General features: G+C 38.2%; 1 protein-coding gene across 1 annotated transcript in view; it reads right to left on the bottom strand.

Moving 5' to 3' along the window:
- LOC103022881 (collagen and calcium-binding EGF domain-containing protein 1) overlaps positions 1 to 16,541 on the bottom strand; it is a 39,381-nt gene extending 22,840 nt beyond the window's left edge. The window contains exons 1-2 of the mRNA XM_022679825.2: positions 16,224 to 16,541; positions 12,369 to 12,449 (exon numbers count right to left, since the gene is read on the bottom strand). Coding sequence (XP_022535546.2) covers positions 12,369 to 12,449; positions 16,224 to 16,315 — 173 coding nt within the window. The 5' untranslated portion in view covers positions 16,316 to 16,541. The remainder of the gene's footprint in view (positions 1 to 12,368; positions 12,450 to 16,223) is intronic.
- Positions 16,542 to 22,031: the final 5,490 nt, after the last annotated feature.

Below are 22,031 nucleotides of genomic sequence, written 5' to 3'. Positions count from 1 at the left end.
TTTTTTATTTTGGAGCATTGCCATGAGAATTTTTGAGAGAGATTGATTGCGTTAAGCGACAAGAGCCTTAGTGAGATCAGGATGTTGGAAGGTCACCAAACTAGGGGAGTGCGATATGACGATAACAGATCGTGAAGTATTATAAGGTGTCTACTATAAGCCATCACAAAAAAAAACGCTGGATCGTTAAGCACATTCTATCCACTACAGCAGTTTTCTGCTCAGTCAAAGCTCAATATTTGCTAGTGCCCTTTCACGCACCCTAGTGGCCCGCACATAACCAAACAGCTCACCGGAACACCTTTGCTTGCTTCCCCTCCCCTTTTCTCACAAGCGCGAAGCCATGAATGAAAACACAGCGGCAGAGTTAGTTCCTAAAAAAAATATGGACCTGGTTAGATTTTTACCAGTTACACAATCAACAGTGATATGTAAAATTTGCACAGAGGTCGTTCTCACGTCGGACGGAAGCACGACAAATCTTTTAACCACTTAAAGAGGCGACATCCCAAACAATACGCTGAAAGTCAGGTAACCGGCAGATTAACTACACCGCAGCTAGCAGAGGCTAATGCTACAGCCAGACCAAAACAAACAACGCTAACGTGGTCATTCAAGAAAGGCAATCCCTACAAAAAGAGAAGTTAACGATGGAGAGATGTAACAGAAGCTTTTTTAATCACTTTTTACCTGGCAAAGGACATGGTTGCTTTTAAAACAGTGGAAAACAAGCCAGAAATACAGGGTTTAAAAGAAATCATTTTTTGTTCTAAATTACATTGTCAGCTAAGCAGTCTTAAATCCTGTCAAAACATTCAATGCTAATAGTATTTTTTTTTTACAGCAATTTTTTTATTTAACTGCTTTTATTTAATTGTTACTGTCTTGGTCTTGCCTTGTTATTTTTGTGGTAGGCTAAGTTTGCTGTGTAAACAGCAAGATTGCACTTTCACTGAATGGTGTTTTTGTGTACCATTTTAAACCAGTGTTAACAGATTAAAATCTGTTCAAAACGTGGCTTGGCCAAAATGGTTTGGTTTTTAGTGCTGTATTTAAGAATGGTTAGATTGTTTGATTGTACTCAAGCAACATGAAAAGAATCGTGATAAAAATCGTGATTATGAAGAAAAAAAATCGTGATATGATAATTTTGCCATATCGCCCACCCCTACACCACCCCACCCCATCAACAGCACCTCACAAAAAACACTTTCACTGATGTTTGATCAATATTGTTCCAATTCCATTAGAAGCAGCATTACTACCCTTGGTAATAAACCAACAGATCCTTCATATAGGCCTATTTCATCTGCAAAACAACACAGATTAGTCGTGCCCTGATGTGTGTTATAGCAACCAGCATGTTTTCCGTTTAATGGAACAAAATGTAAATTTAAAAGCTTTGTTATCAGTTAATATTTTTTTCTAATACAGCCCACTTGCTTAATATTAAGGTCTTGTCTTCATGCTCAAATGGATTTGGATCAACATTATGCTTCACTTTCATTTAGCATAGAATTTTCACTCACTTTTTCTACATTTGGTTAAATACTCTGTCACCCTGTCACAATAATTATATTATCGAATTATCACACAATAAATGGACATGACCTTAATAATATTTAATAATTATGATATCATCTATTGTGTTTATTTGGATGTTTGTTCACACATACAACAGTGACCAGTAACTGTGACTCCATACACACAGTGTGCACAGACTGCAGTAGGTGAAGAAAAAAGTATATATATTTTAAATTATGATTAATTAAATTTCAGTTGTCTTTATATCAATGTCATTATGTCAATTAAATTTAAATTGTATATAAATTACAATAATATGTCATTCATGCAGTTGTCCATGCCCGAGTTCTTCAGGTAAGATGTTAGCCTAACAGCTAACTTAAGAGCATCACAATCACGCAATACATATGATTACCCAGAGATTATAATAATTATCTGGGTTAGTTTCTGGTTCTGGTGTTGTTTTCTCTCCACAAAATGGGGGAAATATAAAAAAATGTGATATATTGTCCATGCATATTACAGAGTGAGGAAGTGAAACATACTGAGGAGTTCATAAATAAAGTCTTAATGAACTCTGAGGTGCAGTTCAGGGACTGAGAGCCCCTCTTCCACTCAACACCTTTCTCCCTCACCTCCAGAAGTGTTTCAACAGCAATCACAGATTCCAGCCACCTTACACTGTGAGACACCCTATAAACCCACATAAAAGCCTGAAGTGCGACAGCTGGCAGATCCCTCCTGCTTCTCATTTCCTGTCCGAGCTCCTGCAGCTCTTTACAGCGGCAACTCCTGGTCTTACACACACACATATACACACACACACACACACACACACACACACACACACACACACACATGGCAGAAACAGCCAGCTACACTTTATCTAAATCAAATATGATGTAGTAGAGGTGAGAGGAGGAGGGGGAGCGTGTAGCTGACATGACTCTCCAAACCATCACTGATCATCAGTAAATTTTGCATTTAATTTGTAAATCAAGGGATCAGAGTCTGGAGGAAGAGTGGAGAGACACACAGTCCAAACTGCTAGGTCTAGTGTGAAGTTTCCACCAATCAGTGATGGTTTGGAGAGACATGTCATCTGCTGGTGTTGATCCACTGTGTTTTATTATCAAGTCTAAAGTCAGTGCAGTTTTGTTTTCCCACAAAATCTTACAGCACTTCATGCTTCTCTCTGCTGACAGCTAGAAATGCGGATTTCATTTTCCAGCAGGACTTGGCAAATTGCCCACTCTGCTCAAAGTACCAATTGGTCTTTTATAATATTCTGATGTTTGGGTTTTTATTGGCCGTAAGCCATAATCATCAACAATAAAATAAATAAACGCTTAAAATTGATCACTCTGTGTGTAATACATAGTATAGTAACTATAGTAACTATAGTAACTGTCTCTACTGTCCAGGGTAAGCTTTTAACTACATTGTGGAGCATTGCTGTGAACATTTGATTCAGCAACAAGAGCGTTAGTGAGGTCAGGATGATGATAACCAACCCCAACTCATACGGAATTTATCTCAAAGTTACTGGATGGAGCTTCATTATTCCAGAGCACACAGTTCCAATGCTGCACAGTTCAGTGCTGAGGGGATTAATATACCTCTAGGCCACACCAGGAACACACCAATAGACATTTTCTGATCACAACAATCTAACCTGTGTCAAAGTGTAATCTCCTTAAAGAACTGCTCACTTGCTGCCTAATATTTCCACCTCTTTACAGATGCCACTGTGGGTGACGATAGTGTTTTTTACTTTAAAACAGAAATTAAGATGAAATTAAGAAGTGTTATTCATAGGTCTATATCTAGGTTCTAGAAACTGAGCAAAAAGGGTCTATGACTACAGACATGTCTTTGTAAATAATATCAACCTGTCGCAACTGAGTGACCGTGCTAAATCATGTCTTTATGCTGAATTAGTGCTGGACGATATGGCCAAAATTTATATCACGATATATTGCTTAAATTTCGGTCAATACGATATAATTTCGATATCGATATAAATACTTTGAAGGCCTCTGAAAACTGCTAAGAATCCCTGCAATCCCTGCAGCACTGCGAATTTAAATTATTATATAACTGTGTATTTGCACTTTTTGTATGGCTGGCATCAGATACCCTCATTATATGCACATCTATCTATCTATCTATCTATCTATCTATCTATCTATCTATCTATCTATCTATCTGTCTATCTGTCTATCTAATAGAAATCTGTACCTACTACTGTCTGAATATTTAATTTAAGTCTTTGAAACCTCCTTTCACAAAAACTATAATACTTTAGAAATAAAAGTAGTCAAAATAAATCAATGCGCAATTTTATTTGCATATAGCAAAATAATAACATGACATCCCTGTCAAACACAAGCCTATATAACTATTACTGGATGAGCGAGCGGACCCGTGGCTGGCCGAGCGGACCCGCGGATGAGCGAGCGGACCCGTGGCTGGCCGAGCGGACCCGCGGATGAGCGAGCGGACCCGCGGCTGACCGAACCGAGTCTACCCTAGCCTTGGATCCGCTGGTCCCGCCTCCGTTTGGCTCCAGCGCAAGCCATTTTAGATGCTTAGCGGAGCGGACCTAAGCCTAGCCTAGCCTAGCCTAGTCCAGCCTATCTGGCTACATGCCTGTGTGATTACATCATCACGCACTGACGTAGCCCAGCTACGGGGCCGAATGTGTTCAGCTCTGCGGCGAGCTGACGGCAGTAAAAAACGCCTGTCCGTGACAGATTCTGTAAATAATACATATCGATATACCACAAAAGTGATATCACCGTTATTGACACATTTCTTATCGCGATAAATACCGATATCGAATTATTGTCCAGGCCTATGTTGAATACATTTAAGTACTGCAACAGGGGAAATGACTTTGGCAGACAATGTGCTAAACTCATGGGTAAAGCTCCTCAACTGGCTCTTGAACGGCGAATGCTTTCTCAAGCAGCTCCCATTGATTTGCTGTTAGTGTGACTGGTAGATCATGGTCAGCTGCATAAGCACACAGTCTTAGTCATGTTAGCACTAAATGTATACAATGTAATAAAAAAGTGAACCATGGTTCAGACTTCACTCATTATTGTATGTGTAAAAACAATGGAAATGTAATGGTTCTCTATTTTTAAATCTTTAGGATTTGATATAGAGCACCATTATTAAGACACAATTAATTAACACAATTAATCTAAATTGATCCTTAATTACTGTTCCCTAAGTATGAACTAACATCCACAACCACAAAGTTTTCTCATAGCTCTGCTACTGAAGTCACATTTTGTCCCATAAATTCACAAACTGACAAGCAAGTGAATCTTCAAACCAACCACATGACACAGTGCATTATTCTGTGGTATTCTGTGTCTGCTAGGGTACATCATTTCTACGCTACCTATAAAAGTGCATTATGGGATTGCAATGACAAAATTAAATGACAATTAAATTAAAAACTAAATGACTAAAAGTTCCCAACATAGGTCAGAGAGCAGATATGGTCAGGAAAACAATGAAAACAATGTGAACAGTAAGCTTCATGCAAAAGCCATTTCACACAAGTTCCTTCCCCAGCCACCAACCCCGCTCCTCTAACCTCAAACCCAGCGTGTCGAAAAAGAGATGGATGATAAATTTATGCTCAACAATACACAGACATGAGTCATGACAGAAATGAAAACTGCAGAGGCTCTGAAGGGTCTGCTATATGCTCCAAAAGCCCTACAAGAAGAAAAGTTGGGAAATACCACTTGCCACAAAACTTTGTTTCCTGTGTGTCCTCTCATGCTCTCTCTCTCTCTCTCGCTCCCTCACACACTTACACAGAACCACATCTGATCTGACAACAATCAACACCGTCAAACCAGTCAAAACAAGACTATAAGCATGTATATAAATTATATGCACAATTCTCTAACGTCCACAGTCTTTAAGTATTTCCACTATAAAAGAATAAAGGTTCCCTGTGGTGTTAGTGTCACATCTAGGTTGAGAGTGGTCCAAAATACCCCAAAAATGTACAGCTAGACCAGTCCAGGGATTTTCACTGAGCTTTGATGTAGTTTTCGATAACTCTAAGTTGAGTCTTAGGCCCAATCCCATTGAACCCCTTTGCCGTTCAATTTAGCCCTACTAATCTGTTTTACACATGCATGCCTAGGGGTATAGGTTTGAGCCTACGTAGAGTCTCGAGTTGAGTTCAAGCTGAGTCTCTTGGGTTTGAGCTTAAGTTGAGTCTCTGGGCTGTGATTCTGACTGGAGTCTCTTGGATTTAGGCTTAAACTGAGTCTCTGTGGTGTGATTCTGAGTAGAGTCTCTTGGATTTAGGCTTAAACTGAGTCTCTGGGGTGTGATTCTGAGTAGAGTCTCTTGGGTTTGAGCTTAAACTGAGTCTATGGGGTGTGATTCTGAGTAGAGTCACTTGAGTTTAAGTTTAAGCTAAGTCTCTTGGGTTTAAGCTTAAGCTGAGTCTCTGGGCTGTAATTCTAAGTAGAGTCTCTTGGGTTTGAGCTTAAGCTGAGCCTCTGAGTATGGGTGTATAGGTGTATAGGTCAGATTTAGGGTGCAAGCCTTAGGTGTGTTGTGGAGCAACTCTGAGTCCATGGGGTCCAAGTTGGGATGTAAGTTTAATCAAGTCCCTTTAGGAAGAGTCCGAGTTGAGTGACTGGAGTGAGAGTCTGACTTGAGTCTCTGGGAGTAAAGTCAAATTCAAGTCACTGGAGTGAAAGTCTGAGCTCAATGTTTGAAGTGAGAGTCTGAGTTGAGTCTCTGGAAGTTAAGTCAAATTCAAGTCTCTGCAGTGAGAGTCTGAGTTGAGTCTCTGGAGTGAGAGTCTGAGTTTAGTCTCTGGAGTGAGAGTCTGAGTTGAGACTCTGGAGTAAGAGTCTGAGTTGAGTCTCTGGAGTGAGAGTCTGAGTTGAGTCTCTGGAGTGAGAGTCTGAGTTGAGACTCTGGAGTGAGAGTTTGAGTTGAGACTCTGGAGTGAGAGTCTGAGTTGAGTCTCTGGAGTGAGAGTCTGAGTTGAGTCTCTGGAGTGAGAGTTTGAGTTGAGACTCTGGAGTGAGAGTCTGAGTTGAGTCTCTGGAGTGAGAGTCTGAGTTGAGTCTCTGGAGTGAGAGTTTGAGTTGAGACTCTGGAGTGAGAGTCTGAGTTGAGTCTCTGGAGTGAGAGTCCGAGTTGAGTCTCTGGAGTGAGAGTCTGAGTTGAGACTCTGGAGTGAGAGTTTAAGTTGAGACTCTGGAGTGAGAGTCTGAGTTGAGACTCTGGAGTAAGAGTCTGAGTTGAGACTCTGGAGTGAGAGTCTGAGTTGAGTATCTGGAGTGAGAGTATTAGTTGAGTTTCTGGGAGTTTAATCAAATTCAAGTCACTGGAGTGAGAGTTGGAGTTGAGTGTCTAGAGTGAGAGCCTGAGTTAAATCTCTGGAGTGAGGTCAAATGCAAGTTATTGAAAAGACAGTGTGAGTTGAGTCTCTGGGATGTGAGTCTAATTTGAGTCACTTAAATCTGAGTCTGATATGCCTTTGTGACTGAATTGTTTAAACCTGACATAAATGTCAACTCTAATTTGTCTTGCACATTAGTTTCAGTAATAACTGTTTCAATGTGGTTTATGAACATGTATTTTAATGATGTATAAATTAGACTCAGATTAAATAAAACCATCATTGTCTTATTAGACTGAATGACTCATTATACCTCAGATGCTTTAAGTGAATGAGCTCACATTAAAGACAAAGCTCCCATTAATCCTGAGCACGACTCCACTGCTGCACTTTATGGTGACTTTTACGTAAATGGACTCATGGCTTTACGAGTGTCTGGGGAGCCCTGATTAAAGTGAACAGACTGTGCAATCTGCAGAGCTTTAATTACTTAATGTAACACAGAACTGGATGGTAACCACTTTCCTCTGTTCACTCTCTTTCCTGCTGTGTTACAAACATGCATTATAATCTGTTTTTGGAGAAATTGATCGTTAACGTGATTTAAACTCCAAAGGAACTATGAATAGCTTTTGCAACCTTGTGTAATGAGTGACATTATGAACCACCTGAACTGCAGACTCATTATTCAGTTATTAAGTTTAAACGTTATACTAGGTAACTACTAGGGTATCTGTAAAAAAAAAGTTGATCCTTTTTTTGATGGAGTAACTGTCTCAATTGTCAAGAGACGATTTTATATTAATATATCTTAGAGGGTTGTTGTGAGAATTTGTTGGCATTCAGTGATAAGAAAATTAGTATCACAACCTCACCTCACCCTCAACTCAGTCTTATCCCAAACATGCTAGATGGACACTCATACTCCCTGCTCCACATCTCAATACTGAGGGGCTTTATACCCTCTAACCCCCAATTTGCATTAGGTATGGTACCAATAGGTTCATATTTGTCTATTATTATCTACTAGTCCTATTCTATTGCCAGGACTTCTCTACAGTGACTTGACAAGCTGTGTGTGTGTGTGCATTTTCACATGTCAGCAATGAGAGCAACCTAAAGAAGCTAAATGCATTCATTAGAAAGGGTGTTCATTCACATTGAGACAAATAGGGCCCCATGTAACACCATGGGTAAGGTATGTAGTGATGCTCATTGCTATCTTACACCCAACCAGCAATCTATTTTCACACCTTGTGTCTGCATTGTTTAAATAGCAAAGGCGCTTGTGAATATATCTACGTGATGGACATGGTCATCTGAAAATAAGGTGTGCTCAGGTAAATTTCAGGCGTATTGCTACCTTGGCAAAGGAAAACTCAGATGCGCCACTGACTAAAAACAACCTAGACAGGTGTCAACAGTCAGACATATAACAACAGAGACACATGACCAACACATGTAAACCCCTACTTGTTACACACACATTTACCATTTACATGCAGCAGTGCATAAACCCAGAGCAGTTGCGTGTTGCCAGCTATGCAAATTTTACAAACTTAAACAGAATAAACGAGTGTGAACAAGCAGGTCAGTTTTCTCTGCCGAGAAGTGTTAAACACAGTTAGCTGCGCTCCTGAAATAGCAATCCGCCAAAGTCAGAGTACAACTGGCTCTTAAAGAGAATGGCAAGTGACACACCGATTGGTTTAATGCAAATGTGTTTAATGCAAAACACAGCCGTGATTAATTAATGGAATTATTGCATGCCTTTTGCACGTCGTTACAGGAGCAACGACACACTGACACGCCCTAAATCAAGATGCATGGTGTATTAATCTATGGTGGGTTAATCTAGTGTTAATCTATAGATCACTAAAATAGCGCCCATAGTTTAGGTTGCATGTTCAAGGCTTCTGTCATGTGACTCAAATAGGACAGGCAAATATCACCAAGCCAACTATTGTGCAATGTGATTTATTACCAGTTATTATTTTCTAATTGTTGCAGCTTTAGTAATGTCTATGTAACTAATATGTAATATGTTCTGTACTATGCATGCGTGGGCCAACAGACAATTATAGTTTAACAGAATAAAGGCATCCATAGAGTCGAACTGTCGTTCACTCTCTCTCTCCTTCTCTCCCTTTTTCTGTGTGCACATATCAATACAAAACCTCAGCTGAACTCACACACAGAGTAAAGAAACATATGTAGTGGGTGTGTTTGGTTTGGCGACATTTTCCTCGACCTCCTGCACAGACTGAACAAAACAATGCTTGTGTCCCTTCTGGCTCACAAAGATACACTTAAAGAAAAAATAAAATGAATTGAAAATTTGTAATGGATGTAGTCATGCCCATTTAAGGTCTTAAGATTTGTTTCATTCTGTTAAAAACTGTTCTTTTAGTTCTGTATGAAAGTAAAAATGCCAAAACCGCCAATTAAAGATAACCAACTACATTACATACAGTACTACAATTTCACTAGCCAGAACCAGGCCTGATTACTGCCAGACCTGTAGAATAAAGAAGTCACTTATGAAGCAGCTAAAAGATCTCAAGATATTCAAGAACAGATGAAAAAAAGAGGTAATTGACATTTCTCATCCTTGGAGAGATTTGCACCCATGGGAGAGGTCCAAGGCAAAAACCACTGCTGATAAAATACTTTTTCACACACGTCCCGTTTGGTTTGGATAGATTTTTTCCTTATATAAATGAAATTATCATTTAAAAGCTGCTTTTTATATTTACTCAGGTTATCTTTATCTGATATTAAAATGTGACCTGATATGAAATGTTAATCTGAAAAATTTATGATAAAAAGCAAAGACTAAAAAGAAAAATTGTAGTTTACAACACTCTAGTACTAAAGTAATAAAGAAACTAGAAAGTAACATAGCTACTAACACTTTTACCACTTTAACTAAGCCTATCACGATAATTACATTACTGACTTAATTTTTAATGTAGGAAATGACGTTAACAATTCTTACTAAGCCTGATATTGTTCATTGTGTGTTCTTTCCAGTATTTGCTTACATGGGAATGAACTAAACCAATATTACATTTTGGCCACACAAGAACCAATGCACTTCCATACACACTGAATAGAGTGCAGTAGGCAAATAAAAAATATATATAAATGTATTAATTAATAGTTTACGGTCCTTTAAGTAGGTGGGTTTGCATTACCGTGCTATTATTTTAACAATAAATTTGTGGCTTTAAACCGCTTTATAATATTATAATAATATTGTTTATCGCAGTTATCTCTGGGTCACCTTCTTTGGTTGACCCTGGGAAGGAGTTGAACCCGTCCTGGAAAACTGCTGTATGACCTTGGCCTTCATGCTGTATCTCTCTATTTCATGCTGTTTTAGAGTGTTTAGAGGAATCTTCTTATAGCCTCGGCCATCTTGGTGAAGAGCAACATTTCTTTCTCAAATATTCATATATTCATATATATCAATAGTTCTTTGCCATGAAGCGCCATGTAGGATATCAAGTGGCCAGTATGAAATAATTGTGCCCAAAACATCTGACACAAGCTGTACACTGACTACTTTACACTGTATCAAAGTGTCATATCTTCAGTGTTGTCCCATGAAAAGATATAATAAAATATTTATAAAAATGTGAGGGGTGTACGCACTCTTTTGTGAGGTACTGTATCATGCATTTTTTTTTTTTGCAATTTTCGTTACAGGCTTTTAACAGGGTTTGAATACTACATGGTAGTCTGCTTTACTGCTATAGGGCTCTTTAATATAAAACCACACAATTCTCTATTTAGACAAAGAGTTTTAATGGCTTTGAGCTGGGTTGTGGTGCTGCTGGTGGGTTTGAGGTTGCGAACCCTGCCGGGCAGTTTGAAGCAATCGGGTCATGCTGTTTCTCATGCAAACGTAATTGGAATCAGAATCAAGAGGCTTGAAGGAAAAGCATGCATGTCTTTAGCTTGTGAAATGGAGAGAAGTCAGAAAATGGAAAACACTCCCAGCCGCAGTCTCACTTCCACTGAATCCAGCCACACTGAACGAGTTGGGAACAGTGTTGTGGAGTTAAGCTGGACAGTAAGCAGATGCTTCCCCCGTCTGACTCCAAGCACTCGTCTAATGTAGCACTTGGACTGGAGCAGAGACGGAGGTCTGATAGCGCTGCTGAAGGAACCACTGCTCTGCTTTTCCTCTAACTCTGGGAATGACCTTCAAATAGGACATGACACAGAACGGGCTGGACACTCCAGATACAGGTTAGAGGAATCAAAGACTGAGTGTGTTCCAGCAGAACTTCAGAGCAGCACACAGGCTCTTCTTAGTAGTCTTAAGAAGAGATATGATGTGATTAGAGCAGTAATACAGGAGCTGAGATAAAGATGAATGAGGATGAAAAGCACTTTCTTATTCACACACTGTTTTAACTCTTTAAAGCAATACTATGTAACATTTGGTAATGCTCCATTGGCTGTAATTAGGATGATGGCATCTTTATCACTGTTATGCCGGGGCAGCATGCTTCACACTGCACTGCACACTATAACTTTTTTCATAATATTTGTGCAAAATCTTGTAACATTAATCGACCACTTCAATCTGCATGCTTTTATTAAAAAATCAGTATCACTCAGCTTGTCCAGAAATGTTTGCCCTGTAAAGGGCTAATTTACCTAATGCTGTGTCTCCATAAGCCTAATAACTTTAGATGATACAGAACTGTTTCTCTTGGTCTGTCCAGTGAATGTAAAATGTGTCCTGTTTGAGTAGTAACTGAATGTGTAAATTAAACTTCCTGAGTGTAGAGGGAGGTTCATGCTAAAATATCTGGTATTTTTCTTTGCACTTTTTGCATTTTTGTCATACTTACATTTTTCACATTAACAAACACATTTTAATATCAGACAAATATAACTAAATGTATATGTGATGTAATTACTTCAAAAGGGCATGGAATACTCATCCAGGAGGTCCCAAAAGAACCCTGAACAACATCAAAAAAACTGCAGACCACACCCAAACTTAGGTAAGACCAGTGTTAATGATTCGATAATGAGAAAGAGACTGAGCGGTATCTGTGTCAAAAACCCCTGCTGACCAAAAAGAACACAAAGTCCTGTGTGTCCTGTTACATCTGGCATAAAATTAACACAGCATTTCAGAAAAAGAACATCATACTGAACATAAAACATGGTGGTGGTAATGTGATTGTCTGGGGCTGCTTTGCTGCTTTAGGATCAGAACAACTTGCTGCAATTGATGGAGCCATGAATTCTGCTGTTTATCAGACAATCCTGAAGGAGAATGTCTGGCCATCAGTTTGTGACCTTAAGCTCATGTGTACTTGGGTTCTGCAGCAGGACAATGATCCAAAGCACACCAGCAAGTGCACCTCAGAATGGCAGAATGTATGACACGTGTATGTATGTATGACATGATAGATCTTACCTAAGACATGTGCTGGCCTGGCCTTCAGCTCTAACGCACGGATACTCCACAGTTATGATGTTATTGTCTGGACACTCTTCTCTGTCATGAACATAAAGAAGACAAAATTTATCATCAGTATATTTGATTTTTCTCTACATTCTAGTGCTGGACGATATGGCCAAAATTCATATCACGATATATTCCTTAATTTCGGTCGATACAATATAATTTCGATATCGATATAACTACTTAGAAGGCCACAGAAAACTGCGAAGAATCCCTGCAATGGAAATATGTACCTACTACTGTCTGAAAATTTAATTTAAGTCTTTGAAACCTCCTTTCACGAAAACATTATAATACTTAAGAAATAAAAAATAGTCAAGATAAATCAATGCTCAATTTTATTTGCATATAGCAAATAAAAACATGACATCCCTGTCAAACATAAGCCTATATAACTATTACCAATAAAAATAACTTTAAATTAGGACAGAAGCAGAGCTTCTTATTCTTTTGTAAACAAATTTAACAGATCAAAACAAAAGTGTTTCAACTAGGATAAAGAATAAAAGAAGCCTTTATATACATAAAAGCAACAAGATTTTCCCGTCAAATAAACAAACCTATAGGCTTTATCAACTATAAATAACTTAGTTACAATATAAGCTACAAAAGTGCTTCAGCCAAAATACAACTCTTTATAAACATAAAAGGAACATGATATCCCCGTCAAATAAACAAACCTAAAGGATTCATAAACTTTAAATAACGTAAATAACTTACAACATAAGCTATAAAAGTGCTTCAGCCAGTATAAGGAAAATATTGTATGTAGTGGAACTGATTGAGGTGGTGGAACAGATTAGATGTTTTAACGTTACCTACCTACCTAACCTGCTCCACTCTCCGGCACAATTTGCAGCAAACTGAAGTTTAGCAGAGTTTAACCAAATCCTCACCACTGAATTAGACCTCCCTCCTTCAATTGATCACTTGTGGAAGCGGCAGGGGCATTCATTTTGCATCAAAAATGTCCCGTGCTGGGAGCCAAGAGGACCCGCGGCTGACCGAGAGGACCCGCGACTGACCGCTGACCGAGCGGACCCGTGGGTGGACCGAGCGGACCAGAGGCTGACCGAGCGGACCCGTGGGCGGACCGAGCGGACCCGTGGGCGGACCGAGCGGACCCGTGGGCGGACCGAGCGGACCAGAGGCTAGGCTAGGCTCGGCTTGGTTCCGCTCCGTTCCACTCCAGCGCGGAGCATTTCAGATGCGAACCGAGCCTACCTTAGCCTTGGATCCGCTCGTCCCGGCTCCGTTTGGCTCCAGCGCGAGGCATTTTAGATGCGTAGCGGACCCGAGCCTAGCCTAGCCTAGCCAAATCTAGCCTAGCCTAGCCTATCTGGCTACGTGCCTATGTGATTACATCATCACGCACAGAGATAGTCCAGCTACGGAGGCTGATTGTGTTCAGCTGTGCGGCGAGCTGACGCCAGTAAAACGCCTGTCCGTGACAGATTCTGTAAATAATACATATCGATATACCACAAAAATGATATCACCGTTATTGAAACATTTCTTATCGCGATAAATACCGATATCGAATTATTGTCCAGGCCTACTACATTCCTTATTGGATATTGTCTAGCATTATATTCACAGCTCTATCTGCACTGGTCTGAGTTTGAGCTGCAGAGATTAGCGGCTGTTGAGAGACTGAAATGGTCAGGAGAGGAAGAAACTTCAACTCTAATTACTGAAAAGGTCAAAGAGCACAGATCTAATGATGAGCTCCATTGTCAAAGTTCTAAATGCCATAAAACATCACTTCATCACACACAGCTTTCATATTTGTAATTCAAAACCATCTGATTATTCACCTGTTTTTTTTTTTAAGTCGCATGATTTAACCCATTTACACAGATACACACGCTCCATGTTTCTACATCAGCCATGTTTAGGTTTATGCAGGAACTGATATAAAGTATCTTGCCCCCGGGCTCCTCCTAAATGAGGAAAGTGTAAATTACCCCACTGCAGTAAATACAAATCATGCTTTGAGTAATTAATTTTACACACATATAAATCAGGTTACACAATGTTTCTTTCAGGAAACAGTAAGTGTAGTCTAAGGTCTAATAAATATAATGAATAGTCAAAAAATATTTATAAAAATATTTTTGGAAGAATTCAAGGGCCAGGTATGGCAGGAGATGAAAGAGGGGTTAATAAGGGCTTAAAAGCGTGAGTAAAATCCACACATGCGACATTTAGGGTCAATAACTTTCAGAGCTTTAAGCTTCTAACGTCAAAGTGTATCTGCTCATTTACTCAAGCAGAACTGAGAAGAGACTGTTCACATGACTCGAGCAGGAGATTAACACAAGAAAATCAGGAGTCATCCCTCAGATAGACTAAAACACCCTCACACTTAACTATATTACTACATTATACTATGGGCAATTTGTGTTTGTTCAAATAAATAGTGTGTAAAGGAGCTACAAAAACAGACCTGAGTAAACTATAATAAGAAAGAACATTAAAACAACCATTATTCAACATTGCCTAATAGGTGTAAATTTATGTTAAAATTATATAATTTGATTGAGGTTGAGACTCTTATACACTTACAATGCTTATAGGTGTAAGTTGCTGCACTCAGATAAGAATTATTATTATCATATTAATAATTAATAACTATTCTTAATGAATTGTACATTTTTACAAGGCAATACCACAGTATTAGAATATAACAGAATAAAAACTGAATAAATACAGCACCAATCTAAAGTTTGGACACATTCAAGTTAATTCAATGTGTTTTTTATGATTTTTGACACCATAAATTTAATTTTGAAGACATTAAAGCTATTCAGGACCACATGCAGAATTATTTGATATAAAGTTTTATACAAAGCAGAATATGTTTTACACTTTAGATCCTTCTAAGTAGCACATTTGGCTTTAAGGACTGATCTGCACACTCTTGGCATTTTCTCAGTGTCTTCATGAGGTACACACTAAGAAAAATAAAGTACTTAAAAAAGTACAAAGCTTGTCGCTGGAGCTGTACCTTATATTGGGGTACAACAAAGTACCTTTCAGTTTAAGTCTTTTTTTAATATAATACAAGTACTAATATTATAGAAACATTATGATCAACTGAATATGTGTCAAGAACGTATAATTAAAATATATGTTGTTTATTAATAGAGTGATACAGAATACTGAAAGTACCTTTTAACTGGTTAAATTGTAAAAATCCGTAATTCCTTCTGTTTGTACTTCAAAGGGAACACATCTGACTCTGTAAAGACCAATATTAGTTTCCATATCTTTAATATTAATATACAATGTAAAATATATATATATATATATATATATATATATATATATATATATATATATATATATATATATATATATATAAAGAAATAAAGAAAAACATTGAATGAGAAGCTTTGGGCTGCTACTGTACTTTTGGTGTTTTGGTGGGTATCTATACTTTCATTCAAGTTTGTTAACGCTACATTATTTAAGTAGGGGTACTTCGTCCACGATTGTAAAATTTACTGACGTAAACGTGTTAATTTAGACAAAATAAAGAAAAAATACCTTCTAAAATGAACCTAAATGAAAAGTATGAGAAAGAGAAACAACTTATGTCATCCAGCTTCTATCAGCATAGAAAATAAAGTGTTTTAGTATCTTTTTATAGTTTATTTTGGTCTAAAATAAAATGCTAAAGCTATTAACCTTTACTACCTTTACAGTAAAGCACTTCAGCGCATCTAAGGTAAAACAGGTCTCCTCTCTATCTCACACACATACGCACACACACACACACACACCTCCACGCGCAGCTCTTACCTGTCGGCGGTGTCGGGAGAGCACGTGCGAAGTGAGAGCACGCTGAACAGCAGCAGGACGGTCGCGAGAGCCGCGCGGGGAACCCGGGACATGACGCTCCTCACTTTCTCCGCAGCGCGAGGATAAACCCGGCTCCAATCAGCGTCCGCGAGCTGATACCGGCTAAATAAGGCTAAATCCGGGTTAATTGGGCATTAATTACAGCCCCATTAGATTAATTTCAGCCTCATTAGATGAATTACAGGTGGAGCTGCTCTCAGGGTCGCGCGCGCTGATCCTGCTCGCGCTGCTGAAACTCTGCTGCTGAAACTCCAGCTGATCAGCACTACATTAGTGATGAAGTGATGAAGAGCTACAGGAGGAGCCACAGGGGGCGCCACTAAGCGACCGATTCCCCCTGTAGTTATACATCCCATAATTTCTTTGATCTGTGTTGCATTTGCATCTGAATTGAAACACATTTGTAAATAATTTTTACATCTATTATTTATTATAATTGTTTAATATATTGTATTATAGTAGGGGAAAAAAGACCTCTTGTACCTCAACTCTGGGAAATTGCAGTACCAGTTAAAAGTTTGGAAACACCTTAAATTCAGTGTTTCTTTTTTTCATTATTTTATTATGCTTAATATTGAAGTCATCCAAACTATGAAGAAAAACATTTGGAATTATTTTATATCTTGATTAGATGGCAGTTTCGGCTGGATTGTTTCAATCAGCTTTATGAGGTAGCACCCCCATGAATGGCGTTCAGTTAACAGCTGTGCTGAATTCATCAAGAGTTAATTACTTGAATTTCTTGTCTCTTAATGTGTTTGAGAGCATCAGTTGTAAAGTTGTGAAGAGATAGAGTTGGTATACAGTGAAAAGACCTATTTGAGTAATTTTCTAATCCGTATTATGGCAAGAACTACTTAACTAAATAAAGAAAAAATACTTATATAAGAAATATATATATAAATAATTATACTTTAGAAACCACAAATTAACAGCACCTTAGATAAGACTTCAGCATTTATTTACAATGTAGGGAAAAATATAGAAGAATATAGAGAATAGGGGTTCCAAACTTTTGTCTGGTACTCTATGATTTCAAGATCATTTTATCTGAATTCTCTAAGCATTATTGTAAGAAAACTGTTATTTGAGCACCACATAAAATGTGATTGAAAACATGAGACATAACAAATCTTAGGATAACTTTATTAACTTTATTTATTAAATACTACGCAGATATTTTTACGTGCCAATAAAATCATGATAATTTTTTCTGACGAAAATAAATGTTCTAAAATCTTATAATGAGAAAACCTCCCTGAGATACTTATCTTTAGAAAATTGTGACAATTGAATAATTATGAGAAAATTATCCTTAGAACATTATATTAAGGTTCTTAATTGATATCAATAATATTGTATAATTATCCCTGGGTATCTGTTGCACTTTAAAATCTATTTCAAACTAAAAAAAAGTCTATTTTAGACCAGCCAAGGCACAGTTTCCCAGAAGCGTCTTAGCATTAAGAACATCTTAATATGCTCAGTGTGAAGCTCGCTAGACAATCTAAGTAAGAATCATCTTAGTGTTAAGAACCTTTTGGGAAACCCACATCTGTTCTGTTTATAATCTGTAAGCTGTCCAGAGCCAAACCCAACCCTTAAAACTCTGTACCCAATAACCAACACACACACACACACACCCCTCCCACCCCCACCACCACCACTTACATACCAACCTACTCCTCCACACCAAACACTTTCATATAAAAAAACTATTATTTCATTCCTGCTTAAATAAATACAAAAGGAAATATTATTAAAGGACCACAGCTGTAGAATTGGAGGGTCTTTGGTTCATAATTGCTGACCACACTAACCAGCCTGCCTTCAGTTCCCACGGTTCCACACTGTGCAGTTTGTCCAGTTTTGGTTTCTGGGTTTTTTTATTTCTTTTTTGGTCAATTTTAACTTTAGCCCTGATAAATGTGTTTCCCATAGACGACAGTTGGGCAAAGCCAGCTGAGAATGCAGTAAATGCTCTCTCTCTCACACACACCCACCCACACACACATCATTTATACACATATAAAAGTATTGTGATGCCTGCTCATTCATTGTACCTTCCCAAATCAAACGTATTAAAGGAGAACTCTGGTGCAAAATTGGTTGTAGTAAAACATGATAAAGAATACAAACTTTTGTTGAATAGCCCTCCTCCACTCACCCCCAGCATTCTGAATTACAGTGCTTTTAGACGATGCTCCCAACAGGCTTACAATGCAAGTGATAGGGGCATAGTGTTGCTATTTTACACCATTAACAAACTCAAAGTAGCTCTGCACTTCACTGGTAGAATTCTGACGTTTCTGACATTTAAAACAAGGCACTGAGAACTTTGAAAATGCACAGGAATGTATTAAAATAAAAAACACTGTTCTTATATACAGAGCACCTACAATAGATGTATTTCTTGAAATTAAGTCACAAAAATTCACCTGACGAAGTGAGGCATGAGGCATAAGCCATTTGTCGTATGGTGCTCTACATTCGCATGTAGGAAAAATAAAAAATAAATAAAAGAAGTACTAATTTTAAATCAACGTTTAATATATATGAATAAAATATATAGGTAAAACAGAAAATTCTAAAATAGCATAAAAACTTATTGGCACATAAAAAGTAAAGGATTTATAAAAAAAAAAATGAGAATGAAAATATAAAACATTAAAATAAAAATTAAAAATTAATAATACATAAAAATAAATCAAAAATTCAAATTAAAAAAAGATAAACTAATAATTTGATGGTGGTTAGAAACGAAAAGTTTAAAATGATTCAGTGATCCCAGCAAGCCGAGCTTCAACGTTTCCTGTAGTGAATTCCAGATCGCTGGTGCTGCTCTGTAGCTAAAAGCAGATTTTCCCAGTTTACTAAAAACTCTTGATACCTGGCCACTGGAGCGAGTCTGATATATATTTTTATTAATTGAAATCAGTAAAGAGATATAAGCTGGCAAATGGCCAGAGAGTGATTTATAGATAAACATTAGCCAATGTGATTCTCTTCGTGCAGCTAGTGAGGACCAACCAACTCTATGGTATAGTGTGCAGTGGTGAATACTGTAAGGGTCGCTAGTAATAAATGTCAAAGCAGGATGGTAAATTGAATTTAAAGGTTTGAGAGCACTGGCGGACGCTTTTTTATAAATTACATCACCATAGTCCAGGACTGCTAGATAATATATTCCACAAATAATATAATATATTCAACAAAAGTTCATACTTGTTATCATGTTTCACTACAACCCAGGTCCATTTCACACTAGATTTCTCCTTTTGATTAAGGTTCAAAATCTATTGTTCAGAAAACTCTTTCTGTTAGATTTTAGAACACTGCTGTATGGATTTAACTGCAATTCAGTCAAATCGTTACAGTGACAAGAACAATATTGGATTAACACCATTCCACTATTCTATCCCCAACTCACTCAAAGGTATTGGATGGAGCACCATCATCCCAGGGAACAGAGATCCACTGCTTCACAGCTCAATGTTAAGACGCCTGTCCATGGCATATTATCTGCATCTTTAAAATAAGCTCTTGAGATATCAGCAGAATATGGACAAACATTGTTTTGTGGGAATAGAGCACCGGAGTGTGCTTTTAGAAGAAGTAGAGCCACTAGTTGCACGACCTCATTAATGTTGGTCTGTAGTCAAAGTGCTTGAAATGAAGACCAAAAGTGATCTGGCATCACATGAAACTTGCTATTGTAAGTGCTTGGATTGTACTATAGAGAACTGAAGTAATTAATATGAATAAAGCTTTCTACCACAACCACCAATACTGAACAGTGTGTGTCAAAACTGGGATATTACAGGCTGGATTTAAAGTGTTTGGCTGATGCTTTCTGCTATTCCACTAATTCCTGTGGGTTTTAACTTTATAAGATTGTTTTATTTCAGGGCAGGAGATGAAAACATTTATGATCTATTTATTAACTCCAATAAGCTGGCTGTAATTTTTTTTACAGCAGTGTTTAGGCGTGAGCTTCATGATAGAACATGGGAGAGGTTTTCCAAATGTTGCACAACACAACCCCTTCCGATAAAGGCCAAGATGTTGATGAATTTGCATTTCTGAGATTGACAAAAGTGCTTACAGCCACTTCCCGGCCTGGATAGATATCAATTTCCCTAACGTCTCTGGAGTGACCTCTTCATCCAGATCTGTCAGAGAAAGACGTACAGCTGGCGAATGCAGTGAGGCAAGTCTGGCGCGTGTGTTCCCCTCTATTTCTGACATTTATTGCAGAATTCTGGCCTCAGTACTTGATGGGTCACATCGCTCAGCAAAGGCTGAACGTCCAGCGATCTCATCCAAGCATGTACTCATAAACAAAATGACATGAAATTATTTATTAGCAAAAGCAGAAACAAAAAGGAATGTGACTTGCAAGGGTTGGAGAAAGTGTTGCAATTGCAGACTCTGAAAGCGGGATGCATTGAACTTGGTTTTGAAATTGATTATATGCCTTTTTTATAGTAGATAGTAAATATCCTGAAGGAAACGCTGGATAAAGGGGTTACTACTGGTTGCTGTGGTATCCCAGGTAGTTGCTCTGCTTTTGGTAAATGCTTCTATGGTTTGACTAGGTGGTTGCTAGGGTGTTACCAGGTGAATGCTAGACAGTTGCTACAATGTAGCAGTGTGTTGGTAGCTGGTTGCTATGGTGTCGTATGGTGCTTTTACACCTGCCTTTTTTTTCTGGACCTTCCAACTTTTCAAAAGGACCAACATTTGTACCAAACATAAGATCAGTCTCAGTCCAGATCATCTGTCCAGTTTGTTGGCAGTGTGAAAGCACTTTTTTTGAGGGTTGGACTTTCAGACCAATTACAGAAGATTAAGACAGGTTATCGTGGCTCATTTGTTTCACTCACCAGTATAAGCACAATCACTTACGCTTATAACTTCTGGATCTACTGTAACTGTAGATAACCCAGAAATAAAAGGAATCTGAGAGAAATCTGTTATGCTCTTTGTGTTGCACAATGTATGTGCATGTGAACCAATCAACGGCAAGTACAGGGAGATCTCGAGGACTGGGTCAGAAGAAAGACATCAGGCAGGGACAACCTACCCAAGTGTTCCAAGATCTGACAACATTTAGAGGCCTTGTGGAGTCCATGGTGAATGGACAAATATGTTATGTTGGCACAAGGCGTGCATACTTAAAATTAGGTAAGTAGAAGTAGTTCTATGGCTGATTGGTGTATGTGTGTATAACATGTTTTGTTATGAGACTAAAAATGTCTATTTACTCAAAAATCCACTGATTTTAAGTCCTAAAAGTGCCTATATTTACAGAAACTCTCAGTTTGAAAGGTACACATTTGTTGTGAATCATATACAGGTCAAACGGGACACAGATCTTTATTTTTCTGAGCTGATGTTTCTCCAAGCACATATTCACTGGCTTAGAGAGTGTTGAGTGTGACTTGGATTTGGACTATAAGGCCTTCAAGGCCCTGCATTGACAGATACTGCATGCAGATCTTTCCAAACTGTTGTCATTAAAACCTCATTTTTGCTAGGGTTCAGCTCAGCACATAAAGCAACAACAGTTGTGTTTTCATTTTAGGATCATTGGCAATCAACTGATTTGCTTTTTCTCGCTTACCGTCCAAAGACAAGGTTCCAGTCAGGCTTATGTAATGTTCCCCTCCTCTACACCCCCACCCCAGTGGAAGGAAAGTAAATCTATGTGCTAAACACTTGAACCGAAACATGCAAGGCTTCTCC

The sequence above is a fragment of the Astyanax mexicanus genome, chromosome 9 (genome assembly GCF_023375975.1).
Source record: "Astyanax mexicanus isolate ESR-SI-001 chromosome 9, AstMex3_surface, whole genome shotgun sequence".
Taxonomy (NCBI): domain Eukaryota; kingdom Metazoa; phylum Chordata; class Actinopteri; order Characiformes; family Acestrorhamphidae; genus Astyanax; species Astyanax mexicanus.
This window is presented reverse-complemented; position numbering and strand designations above follow the sequence as displayed.